This window comes from Sinohyriopsis cumingii, chromosome 8 (genome assembly GCF_028554795.1).
Source record: "Sinohyriopsis cumingii isolate HCF-2022 chromosome 8, ASM2855479v2, whole genome shotgun sequence".
In the NCBI taxonomy this organism is placed as follows: domain Eukaryota; kingdom Metazoa; phylum Mollusca; class Bivalvia; order Unionida; family Unionidae; genus Sinohyriopsis; species Sinohyriopsis cumingii.
The window spans coordinates 6285887-6306020 of NC_142968.1; the positions used below are offsets into that span (position 1 = coordinate 6285887).

A 20134-nucleotide genomic window follows, 5' to 3' on the forward strand; every position below is an offset into this window, starting at 1 on the left:
ATTTATTAAAATGAAAAATTATAAATTTACCAGCTTCCTTCTTCACCTCTGACAGGGGAACATTTTTCTCTGAAAAAATATAAGATAAAATGTCATTTATCAAAAAGATCTACCTGATAACTGAATTATAAAGTCACCAAATATTATGAAGGAGCTGGTTGCCTGCTCCATTATTTAATTTCATTAAAAGTCAACAGGATAGAGGTAGATAAAAGGATTTTGCTTTGCATTTTAAGAAGAGCTGAGTGAAGACAGCATGGCTTGCAAGTGCTGAGGGGATGCCAATAATATTTTACCAAGATCCAACTTTTCCATTTTCAAATACAGTTTGAAGCACACAATAAAGTTTTGAACTTTTCTTTCAAAAAGCGGATTTTAAAATAAGTGTAAAAATCATATCACTTTGCTGAATGTGAAATGTACCTTTCTAGAAACAAAACAATTTAATTTTGTTCAGCAAATAGATATACCTGAGCTGGATAGCACAGATAAGAGACTCTCACAATAAAGAATTACAAGATTAAACTCCTACAATATTGAATAAATGGAATATGTAATAGCAAATTATAACCATGAGTATATAGAATGATCAGTGCATAAGGTGTTGATCCCAAACAAAGAATTCTGAGCAAATCAAAATGAAATAGGAATTATAGACCACAGGTGTTTAACTGTGGAATACTGATGTCACACATACTATGGTGTATCGACAACAAGAAGTAATGTTGCCTAACCGACTTAAGTCTGTACCTCATTTGAACACTCATTCATAAAATATAGATACTACTTTTGATGTGATGAAGTAGTACTCAAAATAAGGAGCAGTAAACAATGCTACATGACTATAGAAATGTTGCATGACATACAGACCAAAAGATCCATGTATTAGAAGCCAAACAAGTGGGAAATGTTAGCGATGGTGACCTTCTTTTGATATGATTTAGTTTTCTTCAGTTCTGCATCTATGAGCAGAACTAAAGAATGGTCTTATTACCCTTGAATATAGTGACCTAAAGTAAAGCAATATTTTCTGGTAAACATGTATTTCTTGCTAACAAGGATGCAGCTGGAGGAATTGATACCATACAGAGTACAACAGATGAAGAAATGCTGAGGCATTGTTAGCTATGAGCCTTGTAATGTGATACATCGTGGCAGCTGATGCCATCTGGTTTGAACATAATTCAAACTCTTTATTCATTAGTTGCAAGCATAATCTATTAACCAAGCAGCTTTGTACAGAAAGGATATATTGTCATAGCAATTATCTCATTATTTTGCGTGAGGTAATAGTTTCATTAGTACAAGATTATGACAAGTGTGAGTGTGTGTGCGATTGGGATTTTTAAAATAGCTTGAGCAATTTTTCAGTCAGCCAGGGTTCAAACCCACAACCTCCTGCATGTGAAGCATATGCTATAAACACTAGGACACCAAAGCAGTCCAATTATGACAAAGTGTGATTAGTCCAAATGCAATAGAGATAATTTTACAAAATACAGGACAAACAGCTATAAATACTGATGCTTCTGATGTAATGCAGATATACTCTCCTTAACATGCATCCTCCGAGACATCAATTTCCAATTTAGGCACACTAAGTGTAACAAATGAATCAAAATAAAGAAGTCATTCAGACATGGAGAATGGTTCAATTTGACTTATTTTGGTTTGGCGAAGATGCTTTCCTTCAAACTTACTGCAACGACAATTTTTTTAGTTGATTTCCTTCAGACTTATTGCAACATCAATTATTTGAGTTGCTTTCCCTCGGACTTACTGCAACATTAATCTTTTGAGTGTGGTTAAATCAGGTGCAAGATACTGTGGGGTATAAGCAACATAAAACTACACATACTTAAAGCACTGAAGCATCAACATTAGGTCACAGTAGCCTATTCTGACCATGGAATAATTCTTCATAACTTTTCTCACCCATTTTCCATAAAAAATCATAACCATTTTTTTGTAATAACTTTCTTGTACATATGAGTTCTGAAATAAAAAGACTGACTGGTTTGAGAACTTATGTATAATCATACATAGCAGCAGGATTTAGTGCTACTTAACCTTGGACCAATATTTCCAATACAGTCATGGGTATTTTTAGGGAAGTTCTGGATTTTAAAATGCATAGCTTTTGATTTTTGATGCTCGACAATCTTTGGTTGGATAGAGATAAATGGAGACAAAAGAGCACAGATTATCAATAGCAAAAGCCTCATCAACACCACAAAATCTTAATATATGTATTAATTAATTTCCAAATTTTCTTCGACGGTTTTAAAGTTAAACCATGCACTATAATAATTTTTGCATTCATTGATAAGAGCAAACTAATTAAAACATTTTTATACCACTATTCAGTTCCCTGTCCTTGAAGCAGCTCTATGTAATTTTAGCAAAGTTAAAAGCAACAAAATACATCATTATGAACTTATTAAAGACAATATAACAAAGACCAGAAGAACATACCTTAAGTAGTTTGCAAACTTTAAGACCCAGAAATATTAATCATGCATCTATTTATTGTCCTGTATAATTACAACAAAGACACAAGCAATAAAATAATAGCCCACAGATAATACGATACATTAAAACCTTTTCTTTTACACAGATATATTATATAGGTTCACGTTTTGAAGCTAATGTACTGAATTTTGTGTCCGTAACGTCAGTTCACATGTGGACATTATATTGTGATGCTCAAATAGTTCTCTGAACATCATGACTGGAACACATGAAACTACCTTACATCATGAAAACATGTGCCGATATTGCCATTTGACTATAAGAACTTGCACACATTATTCATGTCCGCGGAGTTCCAAAGTTGTTATATGTGGAACCAATGTTACTATGATCAGAGGAGCACCAATTTTGTTCAGGTAGCAAATGTTCCATGTAAAAATCAAAGGCAACATAGTTAAACTTAACCATTGGTTGTAGTAATTTTAATATTAGAATTGGTGTTTCTGAAGAAGGCATGTTCTTTCACTGTAGATTTATGTCAGTTTGGTTGAATCTGTAACAAATGGCAGTTACATTGCCGCCGTATTTCTTGACCAACAAACCATGACTGTTTTTGCATTATAAGGGCTGCATTTAACTTAGGATTTACTTGTGGCTTTTGTACTTGTACTTAATGCAGCAAAATATGTCCATGTGCAGAAATTACTATGCTGCTTTGACTATCTCTTCTGAACTATTGTCTTGGTATTGTCAATAACTAAGACATGAAAATTCATTATCTCTACATTATCAGAATTATTTGACATAAATACATATTTTCTCTCTCTGCCCATTTAATTATTTTCCTTCTATTTACATTTTTATTTACAAAGTTATTGATTTTCAAACATCACATGTAATGTTTATTTTTATATTTATTTGAATATTTATAAATCTTTTGCCATCTAAGTTGGGATTTGGTGTCCAAGACATATGCGTAACAGTGTAATTTTTAAAACAAAATATGGTTAACTAACATACAATATTGTTTTTTCACATGTGTATACCTGACCACTGAATACCAGCAAATAGCACAAATTAGATTAAATAATAAAATGTTTTCAGAAATTTAATATATATATATATATATATATATATATATATATATATATATATATATATATATGTGTGTGTGTGTGTGTAAGTAGGAAAAAGCTAATCTTGTGTATGTTCTGAAGATAAGTGTCCAATTATATGATTGTTACGTGTCAAGTTACTCGTTTATGTCAAGTTTCACAGAAAGCTTCAGTTAAAAATGATGTAAAATAAATATTCTGTATTATTATGCTTCTTTGTGCCAATATCCACTTGAAATTTGTGCAAAAAGAGAACACTAAGTTACATGCACTTTTTCAAGGTGTTGTTTTTTTCGTCATGTTTAAGTCAAAATATGAATCTGAGGTCAGCTTTATAAATATTCAATAAATATAAGCTGAAATGTATGCAACCAGTGCATACAAAATGTTGTTTCCATATATTCCATTTTTGGCATATATGTAAGACTTTTGGAACCCATGATCTCAGCCAAGCACTACAGAAAATGAGAAAGCACTGATATACTCTCACACAAGGTCCTCTAGCCCATAGAGGTATAGTGGTTGTGAACTACCATTTTGAGGTGCCTCATGACTATGCTGTATGCTTTACAGTTTAAATTTCAGTCCAAACAATGCTATGCACACCAGTTTTAAGTTTTAAAAATCAAAGAGGAATCAAACACTAGCAAAGGAAAATGTATAGTTGTATTATTTTAAATACAATACTTAATCCATAGAATTATTGGCACAAAGATATACAATACTCATTATTTTTCTTTCATACAATAATAATTCCTAAATTTACAAATCACTTACAAACAATACTGTCATGGAATTTTGAGTTATTTCATGTGTCGGTGCTATATAACTGTATACATCTAATACTCTAGTCTTAAATATGGACTTTCTCCATGGTACTACCATCATTTCACGTTTACCTGGATAAAATTATACATTTAGAAACATGATCCACAAAAACTTCTAATACTATTAACATGATACATATCATGAATTCACTATTATATCTGCAAAGTTAGATCTCCAAACCTCTTCAGAATTAAACTTGCAAAGTTAGATCTCCAAACCTCTGCGGAATTAAACTTGCTTTACGCACATGTGCACAATAGTGTGTTAGAATCCTTCTTGGTTCAGCATTCTGAATTTATCCCAGTGATAGCAATGAATGATTAACTTAATTAGTCAACTAGTGATTAGATTTGTTTGCCAATCTGATTAAAATCAGATCTCCTCTGTCCTACATGAAGATCTGACGATGTCCGTTTAAGGGTCATGTTATGCTGACCTTTGAATTAGGCAATGGAAATGCAGTTTGAAAAAATCTGAAAGTGAATCAAATCATTTGGTACATGATCATGCTCTCCACCCACAGAGCTCTGTCACAAAATGTGAAGATATCAGACTTCATCTGATTGGTTGATAAATTTAGCAATTATGGTAATAACATAGGTTACCAGAACATGACCCCAAATTGATCGTTGTCAGATCTACATGTGTAGCAGTGGAGATCTTATTTTAATTAGATTGAATTGTTTGCTGTAATAGACACATACTCCCTTTATATCTAAAGTCTCTGGTTAGTAAGGGACTTTGCCAAGAACTTCTCAAAATGAAAAATAAAATAATAAGTTTACCAAATGTGTCCTTCAGTGGAGCTTCTGCTTCTTCCATCTCTTCTGACAAGGAGTTATTTTTTTCTGGAAAAATATAAGATAAAATGTAATTTGTTGACAGATCTACCTGAATAATAAACATAAAATCACAAGACAGGTAAAACAGGTTGGTTGTTTGCTCCAACAAAGTTCAGCAGGGCAAAAGTAATGAAGACATGTTTGTGCAACTTGACATGAGCTGACAGAAGGCAACTTCTATATACAACAATTGGTAATATTTTGCCAGGACCAAAATTGTTCCAATATCAATTAAAATCATAATTTGACACACAAAATAAATTTAATGTTTATGTTTAGGGAGATTTTGTTTCCTTTATACAGCAAATATTAGACATAGGGCAATTGGGCAGAATAGACAAAGCAATCTCTCAATAGTGATTTAAGAAATTACTCTCTTACCATAATGAATAAATGGAGTATATTATTTTAATTATAAACATGTGTATATGGAGTGAAAAAAGTGCACAAGACTTCACTCTCAAAGAAAGAACTTCGAGCATGATTTGAATGACACTGAAGTACAAAATGTGGACACAATCAATTATGTGTGGAATGATGGTGTCAAACATATCATGGAGTACTGACACCAAGAAATATGTAACCTTGCCAAAGAGACTGATTTATCTATAAATGGATAAAATGAAGTATACCTAGTTTTGATGACTCAGCATTTTGACATTATATACAAAATGAAAATAAAGATACAGCAAATGTATCATTCATCTGAATGTGGCTTTGTTGTTGTTGTTGTTGTTGTTGTTGTAGGGTTTAACGCCATTTTTCAGCACATGAAAGGCTATACATGGCAGACAGTATTAATGGTGGAGGAAGAACCCGGGAAAACTCCAGAAAGAACCACCGACCCTCGAGAAGCTACTGGCAAGCTTTCTCACATACCCACATTGGCCAAATCCGAGACTCGAACCCACGCAGACAGAGGTGAGATGGCAGTGATCCATAACGGAGAGCGCTTCAGACCATTCGGCCACTCGGGGCCACTCTGAATGTGGCAAGAGCTTCAGTGCAGAATTGTGATATGTGATTAGTCCAGATGTAATAGGGACAATGATATCAAAGATAAGACAAACTGCTGATATAGCAATGGAAATTAGGTTTCAGTGACTAAGATTTGGTAATGCAGATACAGTCTCCTTAACAAGCATCTGCACAGCAGTTTTCCATTGGTGTCGGTCATATAGGTATGCAGCAAAAGGTCAAAGGAATATAAAGGCATGTTTTCTCTGAAATAATGGAAATAAAGAGGCTATGCTAAAACTACTAATGATATGGAAGCCCATACCTGGCTATGCTATAATCCAAGGCTCTCTTAAAATGGGAAATCATAAGTTTACTGATGACTAACTGATGTATAAAATGTACACAACACAAGGAGTTGTAGACAATGCCACATGACTGTATAAAAACAGATGCACTACATAATGAACAAACATCCCAGGGACAAGTAGCCAATGAAGTGTGTCAAGTTGGCCATGATGACCTACTTGTAGAATGATGTCCCAACCAGTCACATTATCCTGACACCAGGCCGACCAGTCCTAACACAAACCTGTTAATGCTGAGTGCCTAGCAAGGCAGCTATTAGTACCATTTTTATAAGTCTTTGGCATGATTCAGCCAGGGTTCGAACCCATGACTTCCCACATCCGAAGCAGATGTTCTAACCACTAGGCAACCATAGCAATCCATGCATGCATCTGAAGTAACGGATAATTTACAGGCCACAATGCATGAAGAAATAGTTATGCAATGGAAACTATGATTCTTGTAAATGATACAGCTTGTGTATAGTTTGTCCTGCAAATTTCATTGTTTTATTTTTTCATACTAGTGTTGTCTAAAAAGAATGCATCAATCAATCTGACAACTGACTGGTAAATACATAATACATGTTGATGTCATAATTACATAATACATATTGATGTCGCAGCAAGGGCTATACTGTTGAGCACTGGTACAATAGTATCCAACATTCAGCTATATTTCTGGCATGGTCTGGGTTTTCAATCAATTGACATTTCTCATTATTATAAGATAATTACTTTTTAAAAAGCAATATATCTTTTTCAAATTTCAGTATAAACACTTGGGCTATCTTAATTTGTCCAAAAATACTACTAAATATAAATTTTTGGTTCTCTTGTCTATCCTGGGTTTATCGCAGAATTATTTTTCTACATACCATAGAAAGTAACCTGAAAAGTGTTGTTCAATCAGAAGTTGTCTCAGAAATTTAAGAGTGCTTTCATTTTAAGTTCACTTTTTTTGGGATGTTGTTGATCGCTTTGTCATTTTATTACTCTTCATCATGAGTAATAGTGTATTATCTAGTCATACAGTTATTTTTGTACCATAATCATTTACTAACCTTTTGATCATATCATCAGTCTGTTGGATTTCATTATTCATAATTATCTGGAACTGATTTAGATAGATTGCAGAGCAACACAGTCTTCCAGAGTTTGTATTATTTTCTATGTGTCTCTAACCAAGGCATTTATTTCTTTAGTTGGTTTTCTGATTGGTCAAAAATACTCTTGGATGATAGGTATTGATCCTTCATTTTCCTTTCCCTCGCTGTTTGTGGGAACTATATAGTAAATAATAACTTATAAAAAAATTACCTGTAAAATAACTTAAAATTTTCCGAGATTTCAACTCAGCTAATAAGGAAAACATCTTGCAAATTTCAATTGCTTATCATTGCGGGGATAGTTTAATTTATACAAATACATTCACATCGGCTGCGTTAACGAAAGGAAACCACATTTCACGTTTTGCACTTCTATACTTCACATGTGGGCACTGATGACATCGTCATATGATAAATATGAAAAACTACACCATAATTTTTAAGACAGGTATATCAATAAAAAATATTTAAAACAATGTTTGCAATAAATAAAATTAATTTGTGACATTTTCTGAGACCATTAGAGAGATCTAAAGTCATTAGCCCTTTCAGCTAATTCTAATATTGTAGAATCGTTCATATCATCTTATCAGAATAATCCAGATAAGTATTCATTTTCTTTTCAATCCTTGAGATTTTTGTTGTATTTTTCATTTACTTCATCAAACTGAATTTCATTTCCAGCTTTTGGTCACTGACACTGACAATAATTTAAAAGTATTGTTAATGACCAAAAGCTGGAAACATGATGTACACGATGTAAATAAAATCTGTATCATGTATATCATCCCCTCTTTTCAATTTATATATATGTAGATATCTTAAATTTGATATATTTCAGAAAGAGGAAGGCTTATACTCTTAATTAATAAAAATGAAGGGTTGTCCTGTCTTGTGTGTAGTGCTCTAACACAATTATGCAAGATCATGTCAAAACTTGCAAACTATTAGGTGTTATTCTAAGATATCTACATAGATGCTTAGTGGCTGAATCATTGAAATTCATTGCTTTTTAAAATTACTGACTCAACACATCCAGAAAATAAGGAAGGAAAATTAAAAGTAAATGGAAAAAAATCATAAGTATTTGAACTGTGATCCAGAAAGTCTTGTAGCCAATGGAAACTTTCAAATTTATGCCAATAAATCATAGAAGAGAAGATGAACCACCATCGCACTAAGCAGTTATACAGTTCAAAAGCAATTAATAAACATATTCATGCAGAGGGGTTTATATTAGTCATGTAGACAAACAGATCTTGTTAACATGCATATCAAACAAAGATAATGACTGATATAAATGAATGTTGAGAGCATTTTCACTTGATATATGTGTACTGAAAAAGTAAAATTGAAAAGAGGAGATGATATACACGATACAAATTTTAAGAATTTGAATTCTGAGAAATGTTAATGGAAGTATTGAAATTTTGTATGCAAACAGTTGAATCTCTAACAGGTATATGCAGGTCAATACAACTAATTCATAAAAGATGTAAAGAAAAATAAAAACTATAATAAGATCTTACGCTGCTTCTTCCTCTTCATCCACCAGTAACAGATGATGATGACCACGATGATAAAGATGATGATGACTGCCCCTATCATAAGATATGCCCACCAATCAAACATATTGATGCTGTTTGGAGCTGAATAAGAAAACATGTTTTCAGGAACTAGAATCAGACATATTAATTTTACAGATCATTTCAAACAAATGGAGTTAAAAATGGTATTTGTCCTCTATAGACAAGTACAGTTTTAAAGAATTACATGTAACAAGTTTATATTTCCTAAAAAGATTGTCAAAAAAGTCCAGACTGTGTATTTCATCACACACTGCTTTTGAAATATTGCACTTATGTTTATCCAATCAGACATAGCAGGGCTGCTATTGATGAGGTATAGCTAGGCTAATTCAATTTTTTTTTAAAGTATAGCTGTTTTCTGACATTTCATGAAGTTGAAGGTTCCAATGAAGTAATGTCATAAAAAGAAATTGCTATTTAAGTAAAATGTAAAACTTATTGTCACTTTAAAACAGAAATTATTCCTAAATTCATCCATCTGAAAATTCTCATTATCAAACTTACAGAGCAAGTATGTTATAATGAAGTCACAGAGGCTTTAAGTTATGTGTAATTAGATTCAAATACAACATGCCGATTCTGCATTCCAATTGAATATTTTCATTCAGTTGACTATTTCCAAAAATAATTGTCAAATCAGACTATTCAAGAATCACTCACACACATCACATTCCAGCTATTAAGGTGTCGTACTTCAAGGTGTTCAAAAAGAGAGTCAGGTCAAAATCTTGAGTTGTCTCTGCATTAATTTCAATCATAAAGATCAAAATATACATCAAAGTCAAAATTCAATAATAATATAAAATCAAATGCTAACAGCAGGAAATTTTTTGATGTCTATGGATGATTACAGAGTCCATTTAGTTTTTTTTTCATTACAGACTTCAGGTAGATATACAGCATGGAGAAAATAGCGTCGGTTTCAGCATGTCTGATGGGGTATGCAATCATTTCCCCCAAAATGCCTCTAGAAGTTTGATTTTGTTTCTAGATCTTACCTATCTAACTGTAGTCTTGTAACTAAAAGTTTATACGTTAATTGTTAACTGTTGAGTTTTAAAAAGCATCTTGCAACTTAGCGCACTTCAATGATTCAGATAACTGAAGGAGATGTTTACGGTGAAATAAATGTAATAACAACAATCATTGGATGGGCCACCATATACACTTGCACCTGTCGAACACAGCAATCTAACAGAGCCTCTGAGGTACAAAGTCTGTGTTACCTTAACACTAGCCTATTCTTGTGAGTATAGGGCATTGTCTTGATTACAGCAAGAGAAACACAGAGTTTTAATGACTTCAGATGTTTAAACAAAGTGAATAATTCAATTTTGTGACAATGTATATGCAATACGGTCTTATGAACATATATTTTATATTTGTTATTGCTGATTTACTGATCAAATCATCTAGCATACTGTTCTGTACTAAACCATTAAAACATTATAAGGTCATGTATACATCAGTTTTTATATAAATTTATGTTCAGTACCTTTAGTAGTATTTATTTTAGGGCCATTTCCAATAGGACTTTCTTCTGTACAGGAACTGATGTTTACCAATAGACACAACTCTGATTTATCCTCTTCCAGGCACTTCATGTTCTGTACTTGTAGACAGCAACTCACCGGTTCACTTTTCCAAGGGCAACTGATCCGTAAAAGGCTTCCATTCTGCTGTAAAGAAACCACAACAACTGCAATCACCATAATCTTCTACATTTTCGTCTTCATTATGATCATCATTGAATGTAATCACTGTTAATGCAAGACTGAGGGGAAATAAACTATGCTTAGGAAAATAACAAATAAATAAATAATCTTGATAAATTAAATCCATTTTATGAAACTGGCACCATGTTGTACATGCTGTCGATAGATAATAAAGACTATTAGACAGACTAAGTTGCGACATTGCCTATGATTTCTACAGAAAGAACAATAAAGTCACATTTTCAAGGATATTATATCATTATGATTATCAATTATTGGTACCTTAAGAGTGTATGGCCCTATGAAATTAAGGAAACAGGCAATGAAGATAATACTGATGCCTATTGTTTTTTTTATAATAATGTTGTTGCTGTAGGGTTTAACGCCATTTTTCAGCACAAGATAGGCTATACATGGCGGCCAGTATAAATGGTGGAGGAAAACTCCAGAAAGGACCACTGACCCACGAAAAACTAATTGAATGCTGTCTCACATTTTCCATCATTGGCCAAACCCGAGATTTTTATAATGAGATTACAAGATACCTTTTTCTTCAAAGCCTTTACCTTGCTGACTAAATCATCAAAGGGGTTAGGTGGGAAAAAAAAGGAAAAGCTGATAGTAGAGTAAACAACCCAATATCTATTGGTATTTGACTAGAAACATTAATAAAATCAAAAATGTTAATATATCTGTTTTATTTATAAAAATATTTGTATTTTAGACACATCTATAATATCAACATTGATGTAGAGATACAATATAATTGTAAATTTCTAAATATACGTGTAATTTCTAAAGAATTTATGTAGAATAGCGGCAAAAAGCCACCTACAAATTGAAGAAGAAAAAACTGGAGACATGCGTTAAGAAGGATATGAGCACTGTATTATTCATAGGGAAATGATTTTAAAACATTTTCTGTAGATTCTTTACAAAATTATGTGATGAATATAATTTCCTAAGCAAAAAAGTAAGATGTGTTTGATTAAAATCACCTTAACAACCAAGGAATGACCTCTGTCTGCGTGGGTTCGAGTCCAAGGCTCGGCTAGCGTGGGTACGTGGGAAAGCCTGCCAGTAGCTTCTCGTGGGTCGGTGGTTCTTCCCTGGGTTTTTCAGGGTTCTTCCTCCACCATTAATACTGGCCGCCATGTATAGCCTATCGTGTGCTGAAAAATGGCGTTAAACACTACAACAACAACAACAACAACCAAGGAATGAACTCAACAAAAATTCCTTGAAAATTACAGTGTTAAATACAAGTTGTCATTAAAGGATAGATGTCTCATAATGAAGCTTTGGAATGAGTGTATGTGTGTGTGTGTCTTTCAAACCCACAGCCTCCCAAATCTGAGGCAGACACTATTACCACTTAGGCCACCCGAGATGTCAGCTTTGGAATGAGGAGGTTAGGATCAATTGTATCTTTCTCTTAAAATAAACCAGTATTTCCCAAGTATCCATTCAGATATTGTACACAAGCCTGATATTTTGTGTGTACATGGAAAAAATATAAGGCAGAACAATATAATATCTATATAAAAAATCAAAGTATATATATCAAACCTAGTAAAGCCAAGGTGTATTGCTGAAATATGCTTGACTGAGAAAGTAGAGAACGGTTTACTGATGTGGCTTTTTGTAACTTTTACTACATTTGATATTATCTTCATTGATTATAATATAATAAAATGATGAATCTATGTCACAAATGTTTTGATAGTTCAGCAAGAAAACCAAAAACCGTTGATTTTAAACACACTATGTAAAGTGAATTGGACTGACAGTCAAGTTGCTGTATGGACACTAAATTACTAAACGCTTCAGATCATATAAGTATATTTTGAATCAGGCTTCAAACTAATTTTGCATTGGCAGTATCTACTATAAAATAAACATTATAGCATATATAAGAAAACAGAATCCCGCCATCTTTACAATAAAGTAATCGATGATAAAAATCCAAAGCCTGTAAAGCATTCTGATTGTCTGAAATCAGGAAATGTATTCCTTAGATTATGTTCCCAGAAAATCAGATAGATCAATGTGTATTTATGAAATGTTTATTTTATTTCAACTCACATTTGATTCTGCTAAACAAACATGGTGTTGTAAGATAAAATGCATAGTAAAAAAAAATGTCAGTGATTTCTGGAAAATATTTATACTACCTTGATGCCAACTTACCACAGATGATCCTGTTTTGCCCAGTCTCCATTCTCCGCGTATATATCCACATGAAGTTGAACAGTTTATCCAGTTATCTGAATGGTATGAAATGTGCGGTTTACACTGTTTTGTTGGAGAGACTGAAAAGTGAAAACAAAGTGTACATTAAACTACTGAATTACATAAAAAATAAAATGATCGTAACAACATTTAAATTGGTGACTGATGTAAGTGATTCTTATTTTCCATATTTAAGATTTACTTAATAATTTCCTCTGTAAAAATAAGAGAACTGTAAAATCCTCATTTATATATCAAATGTTTTCATTATGAAAATATGATGTTTAACCATAAATGCCCAATGTGTTTTTCTATAATGTAGGATTTATTAATAACAAACAATTCCTGATCCAATCTTCGGTGATTTATATATAAAATAATTAACATAACTGTGAGTCAAACAGGATGAAAAAATGTATTCTACAGACCTAAAACATTCAGAAGTATCTTTCTAACCAATTCTTCTGGCATGTTCTCTATCACGGCCTTTAATGTATATTCTCCCGAGTCATTCAATGACAAGTTTTTTAAGAGTATCCCTGCAGTGTTGCACTGTTCAACTTTGCCTTTGTAAGGACCGCTGACCTCAGATCCATTCAACTTGTTAATGCAGATTGTATTGACAATGTTGTAGTACCACTCATAATACAATATTCCTCCAAGTCGTTCATAATCATCTATCAACATTAGCTTGTCTTGACCTTCACACCCTTCAAAAGGCACCACTTGTAGGCCAAGAGGCAGTGCTGTATTTTGGAAGAAGACTAATTAATTCAATCAATGAAGAAATAAAAATAACTTCGTTATAAAGTATGCTTAAAACTAATGTGATTAACGAACATGATATAAACATAAATTTGTTTTTGCTATAAAAAGATATTCATCTGAAGTCCAAACATCTTTGCCTTCCCAATAGTGCATTTATATACAGTAGCAAAACAGGGCAGTAGATCAGTAGTAATAGTTGCTTACTGCCATCATAGAAATCCAATGTTATAAAGATTGTCAAATTCTGAAGGGCAAAAGTCAACCTATTGGAAGGCTAATTACTTCATTTTTTAAAACCAAACAAGCGTCTAATACATTTATTTTGGACTGTAGGCTGCTTTTCTGTAGCATATTTTATTTTGGACTATATACTACATATGGTAACTCTACTCTTTGTTTTTAAAAATGTTTACAAATCTTTATTGGGTTGGTTGGATGTTTCAAATATATGCATAATTGTGGATATGCATAGCACAGCCTCCGCATAGTACATCATATGCAAGTTTTGTGTCAAAGTAAGAAATGTACCAAAGGCTGCATTCTTTTTCATGAAAGTATGACTTGTTCAGTTCCTAAGGGGGGCCCTGAGTGGCCGAGTGGTCCAAAGTGCTCTCCGTTACGGATCACTGCCAACTCACCTCTGTCTGCATGGGTTCGATACTCAGATTTGGCTAATGTGGGTATGTGAGAAAGCTTGCCAGTAGCTTCTCGTGGGTCGGTGGTTCTTTCCGGGGTTTTCCCAGGTTGTTTCTCCACCATTAATACTGGCCGCCATGTATAGCCTATCATGTGCTGAAAAATGGCGTTAAACCCTACGACAACAACATCAGTTCCTAAGGTAAATTGTTCATCTATTCACATTTTAGAGAATGTAAGATTGTGGATCAAATAAAAAGCATTAATAATAAGAACTCACAATTGGGGTGAAAAATGATTGCACACTTTGTAGAATAAAATATGATGATCAAAGTATTTCATTGTTTTAATGATTGCAAATCTTGAGAAAATGATTTCATGGGAATATGTATAAAATGTACTTTAACATAAAAAGCTCATTACCGATCATAATAATGATATGATGCTATTATAAATTGTCAATTATTAGGCTACCCACTATAAAGTTTGTTTTGCCTTTTGTACAGAAGAATGACAAAAACATCAAAAAGAATAAATGTACTTGAAAGAATACATCCCATAACTTTAGGAGTCACAAGTTGCATTAATAACATTTGGGATTATGTCGAAAAATCAAATTCATAGTTTCGGATTTTGGCAAATGATGTCATTCTATATACAGTGCATTATACATCTGTATACAAACTATGGTAATCTCATTCAACCAATTTAAACCTCTTTTTGTTTTTGGCAGAGAAGTTTGCTATATAAAGATTTGGTAATTTAAAAAGTCTTTACAAACGACTATAATATTCATGAAGAGGCTTGCCAAAAATAAGGTAATGTTGCTGACTGGTTGTCAGGTTAGTCACTGTTCATAATTAAAACACAGATCACATAAATGCATAATTGTCATTATATTTTTTCCTTTAAATTAGCAACAATAAGAATAGGTGATATGGGTTTTTCCCTTCGAACAAAAATCTTGACAGTTGTCAAGCTGCAACACTTACTGAGTATATCAAGGGGCCTGCCTTTGCACCATAACATTCCACCATTCTAAAGTACATTATAAATATCATAACCTCACTACCAAATGAATCAAACAAAAGCTGCATAAGGCTGGCTTGATCACAATGTCTTCCCTTTTTCCTCAAGACAAACAGTCATTGAAAACTGGAGATGGGTCTTACTGTACATGAGTGAATACCCCAAATAATTTTCATCTACTTAAACACACCTTCACCAGAATCAATAATTCATGCAATGCATCACAAAACATGACCCAAGAACATAATGCAAAGAATTATTCCTATCTCAAATTAGTAAGCATTTATATTTTAGAATATCCTGAGAATATCTTATGTTAAAAAAAATTGGGAGGATCCATTATCAAACTAATCCATGCTACCATAAAGTCTTATGAACGCTGTACTTTGTGACATCTGTTCTTAGAAACTGGCTATTTATTCAGCTTGAGAAATATCTTCCCAATACCAACTCCTCAAAATCAACTTATAACCACTGAAATGTAGCTACTGAATACCATAAACAAAGACATAAATATAAAAGGAACATACCCTAGATTTATTACAATATTTTTAGATTGTTTTTTTTTTATGCAAACAATACTGATGGACTTTACAGAATAGATGGAGTATTATCAAACAGAAAATGAATATATCATAAACAAAAAGAAATTACTGACATATATTGGTAACAATTATGCAAAACCTTTGACCAGACTCCTGGTCTGTGTAGATCTCTCAGATCTGGCAGAATGAGGCCATAGAAGAACATGACAAATGCCATCATCATAGAAAAAGAAATCCACCATGATAACATTAAATCAACTGTTCGGAGGGAAAAAGTATCAATTAGACAATGAAAAATGAAACAACCAGACTCTCCAACTCATGGAATAATAACTAACATTAAGTATGTTGACATCAGAGATGGGAGAGACTCTCCAACTCATGGAATAATAACTAACATTAAGTATGTTGACATCAGAGATAGGAGACTCTCCAACTCATGGAATAATAACTAACATTAAGTATGTTGACATCAGAGATAGGAGACTCTCCAACTCATGGAATAATAACTAACATTAAGTATGTTGACATCAGAGATGGGAGAGACTCTCCAACTCATGGAATAATAACTAACATTAAGTATGTTGACATCAGAGATAGGAGACTCTCCAACTCATGGAATAATAACTAACATTAAGTATGTTGACATCAGAGATAGGAGACTCTCCAACTCATGGAATAATAACTAACATTAAGTATGTTGACATCAGAGATAGGAGAGACTCTCCAACTCATGGAATAATAACTAACATTAAGTATGTTGACATCAGAGATAGGAGACTCTCCAACTCATGGAATAATAACTAACATTAAGTATGTTGACATCAGAGATAGGAGACTCTCCAACTCATGGAATAATAACTAACATTAAGTATGTTGACATCAGAGATAGGAGAGACTCTCCAACTCATGGAATAATAACTAACATTAAGTATGTTGACATCAGAGATAGGAGACTCTCCAACTCATGGAATAATAACTAACATTAAGTATGTTGACACCAGAGATAGGAGGAATCATAAAACTATGAATTGCCAAAGCTTTATCATTAATGATCAACATGATGTCTACCTACCATGATAACCCATTGATGTTTACAGGAACTTAATTGTAATGGCATCTTATTGCTGTTGTTGTTGTTGTTCTTATGTGCTTAATGACAGTTTTCAGCACATGATAGGCTATATAATGGGCCAGTATAACTGGTGGAGGAAGAACCAAGGAGACATATGGTAAGAACCACCAACCCCCACTGGCCAAGTCCAATACTTGAACCCATGCTGACAGAGATGAGATGGCAGTGATATGTAAAAAGGCAAACTATTAAGACCAGTCAGCCACCCTAATGATATTTAACAAACAAGTATGGAAAAAATGGATATTTATTCAAAATATATGCATGTATATATATATATATATATATATATATATATATATATATATATATATATATATATATATATATATATGGGACATTATAACAAGCAAAGTGGACAAATAAGGTCACCTAAGAAATTTAAACTATGCCTTCCTTTGTGTGAAAGTACAAGCAACTTTGCCCTGTGATTTTTGTTTTTGCTGTTACAGTAGTTTATGACTTCTGAGATGATCCTTGACCTAGTCTGGCAGTTCCAATATTAATTTATAGCCCAAGACAAAATTTATTCCATGGATCAAATAGCTAGTGTCGATATCAACTGAAGTGACAAACTCTTGCACATTCAGTCATGTGTTTTAATAGCTGATAGACCATTAGCCCTCTCCTAAGCAAGTTATCACTTCCCCATTTCTGCAAGTTATCATTTGATGATGAAAGCATTCCAACATGTGTTCTAAAACTTAAAACATCAATATGTTTATCAGTTTGCATTTTAATAATATAAAGATGATTTAACTGTTGTATCTGTGTTGATTTTTTTAAACATAGAATCAGTCTGAAAGCATATGTGAACATGTCATGGTGTAATAATGGCCTTCGCAAATCATTGAGCAAATAAATTAATGAAAATATACAATTCAACAAAGAGAAGTATAAATATTATTTGACAGAAGATTTAGCCAAAAAACATAATTATGCAGGTCAGAAATATAAACCACAATGCTATATTGCTGAATTCAAAAAGTGCTGTAAATTCGAAGCAGTTTTCTGACATAACTGCATTTATGTGAAAATGCAAATGAAGCATTCGACCATCTAATATACTATGTTACTGCAAGTTCATAATCAAGTAAAACAATATATTTCCAATCCTATCAATGGATTCTTGTTAACAAGCTAGAAAGCGAGTGGTTATATACAGAAAATCCCTTTTCCTAAATACATGTACCAACATTATCCATGTCATATGTGGAACCATATTTATTCTTTGCTGTGTCGATGCACTTGTAAAGATCTAGTTAATTCACATTTCAACTTTAATGCTTCACTTTGTCATCTATAAGAAGTCATGGTAATGTTTTATAGGCAAAACTAAAATTACAATGAAGACATTTGTGCCTGTACTCTCATAGTAAATGCAAAAGAATAATGAAATGGGACATACTACAACTCTTCTCCATTCTCAATAATTGTCATTATTACAATCAATAATTTGTGCCTGTTACTTAAACAGCCAGAAACTTCTTTCCACTGACATTCATATTCACAAGAGACAATAAAAGTTAATACACAATATCACCACCACCTCGCTCGCTCTCTCTCTCTCTATAAACTCACAAACGTCATGTAAGTCATTGTCAATTCAGCTTCACTAGACATTCTTTCATGGTGAGAGAAAGATGTACTGTTATCAGTGCTGGACTGTATTGTACTGTTCTTAGGCAGTATGTATATAACACTTTAGAATGCCAATAATTTAGACGCGAAAGAAAAGATAGATCTCTCCAACATTTTCAATAGCTAATTTTAGAGAAAAAAAGATTAACCTGAAAGTTTAAGACATGTATTGCACCACCATTTATATTTCTCATATGTACCTAATTAAGTGGAAAGAAATATAAGGATTGTATACAATTTGATTACTTCTAATTAACATATGTGCATCTCATGTAACATTTATGCAGCAGGACTGGCAGTCATAGAAATATGACTGAATTTTTGTCTAGGAAAATTACACAATATAACATTGTTTTGCTTAAAATCAGATAAAGATAGAATTTATATTGATTGGGTACTGTCTAGAGACTTAGAACTTAGAATTTATATTGATTGAGTACTGCCTAGAGACTTAGAATTTAGAATTTATATTGATCTAGAGACTTAGCATCGGGTCAACGATAAGGACCTCTGACATCAAGTCCTTAGTTCAGAGGTCACCCTAAACATGTTGGAATGCCACAGAACAAACAGAAAGCCAAGAGGTGCATAATCAAATAATTATATACTGTTAATGAAAATAAAAAACAAAATACAAATCTAGGACTATATCAATATTTTAAAGTACATATATGTACTAATACATTACAGACCCAACATATAAAATAATTAATACATTGTACAAAAATATTTCTTTTTACTGATCAATTCACAATTATCTATAGTGGACAAATTTTTCAAGAAAGTTGGCAAATCAAGGGGCAATAAAGAAGCTGAATTCAAAATATTATCAACACATGTGGTTAAGCTACTTCAAGCACCCAACCTGTCAACTGATGGGTCCCAAATATTTTATGAATTTTAATTAGAGAAATAAAATTTTGTTTCTCCATCGTTGTTACCTGAGCTACATTTTCTACCCTAATAAAGTTTTAATACCAATTTAATGAAACATGAAACAATGATATATCTTTTGTTGTTTTGTGCTAATAGTCACTAACATCTTAAAAACATTAGGAAAATGTTCCACATGAGAATATTGGTAAATTCCTAATGTAATGACAATGGTTATTATTTGGTGGATGACGATTACATGATAAATGGCCAAATTTTATATACATCTTACCCATACAGA

The 20134-nt window shown here is 32.6% G+C and overlaps 1 protein-coding gene and 1 long non-coding RNA gene across 8 annotated transcripts in view; one reads left to right on the forward strand and one right to left on the reverse strand.

Annotated features, from left to right (window-relative positions):
- LOC149792899 (uncharacterized) overlaps positions 1 to 11995 on the forward strand; it is a 43803-nt gene extending 31808 nt beyond the window's left edge. Inside the window, exons 5-6 of the long non-coding RNA XR_016422663.1 lie at positions 10141 to 10198; positions 10855 to 11995. This is a non-coding gene — a long non-coding RNA (uncharacterized LOC149792899). The remainder of the gene's footprint in view (positions 1 to 10140; positions 10199 to 10854) is intronic.
- LOC149792900 (uncharacterized) overlaps positions 1 to 20134 on the reverse strand; it is a 38935-nt gene that overhangs the window by 12071 nt on the left and 6730 nt on the right. For 6 of the 7 annotated variants that reach the window (XM_089966718.1, XM_089966715.1, XM_089966719.1 and 3 more), the window contains exons 3-8: positions 13635 to 13952; positions 13165 to 13286; positions 10755 to 10938; positions 9200 to 9319; positions 5201 to 5263; positions 31 to 69 (exon numbers count right to left, since the gene is read on the reverse strand). In XM_089966718.1, coding sequence (XP_089822844.1) covers positions 31 to 69; positions 5201 to 5263; positions 9200 to 9319; positions 10755 to 10938; positions 13165 to 13286; positions 13635 to 13952 — 846 coding nt within the window. The remainder of the gene's footprint in view (positions 1 to 30; positions 70 to 5200; positions 5264 to 9199; positions 9320 to 10754; positions 10939 to 13164; positions 13287 to 13634; positions 13953 to 20134) is intronic. The other variant, XM_089966722.1, reaches the window with a different exon arrangement.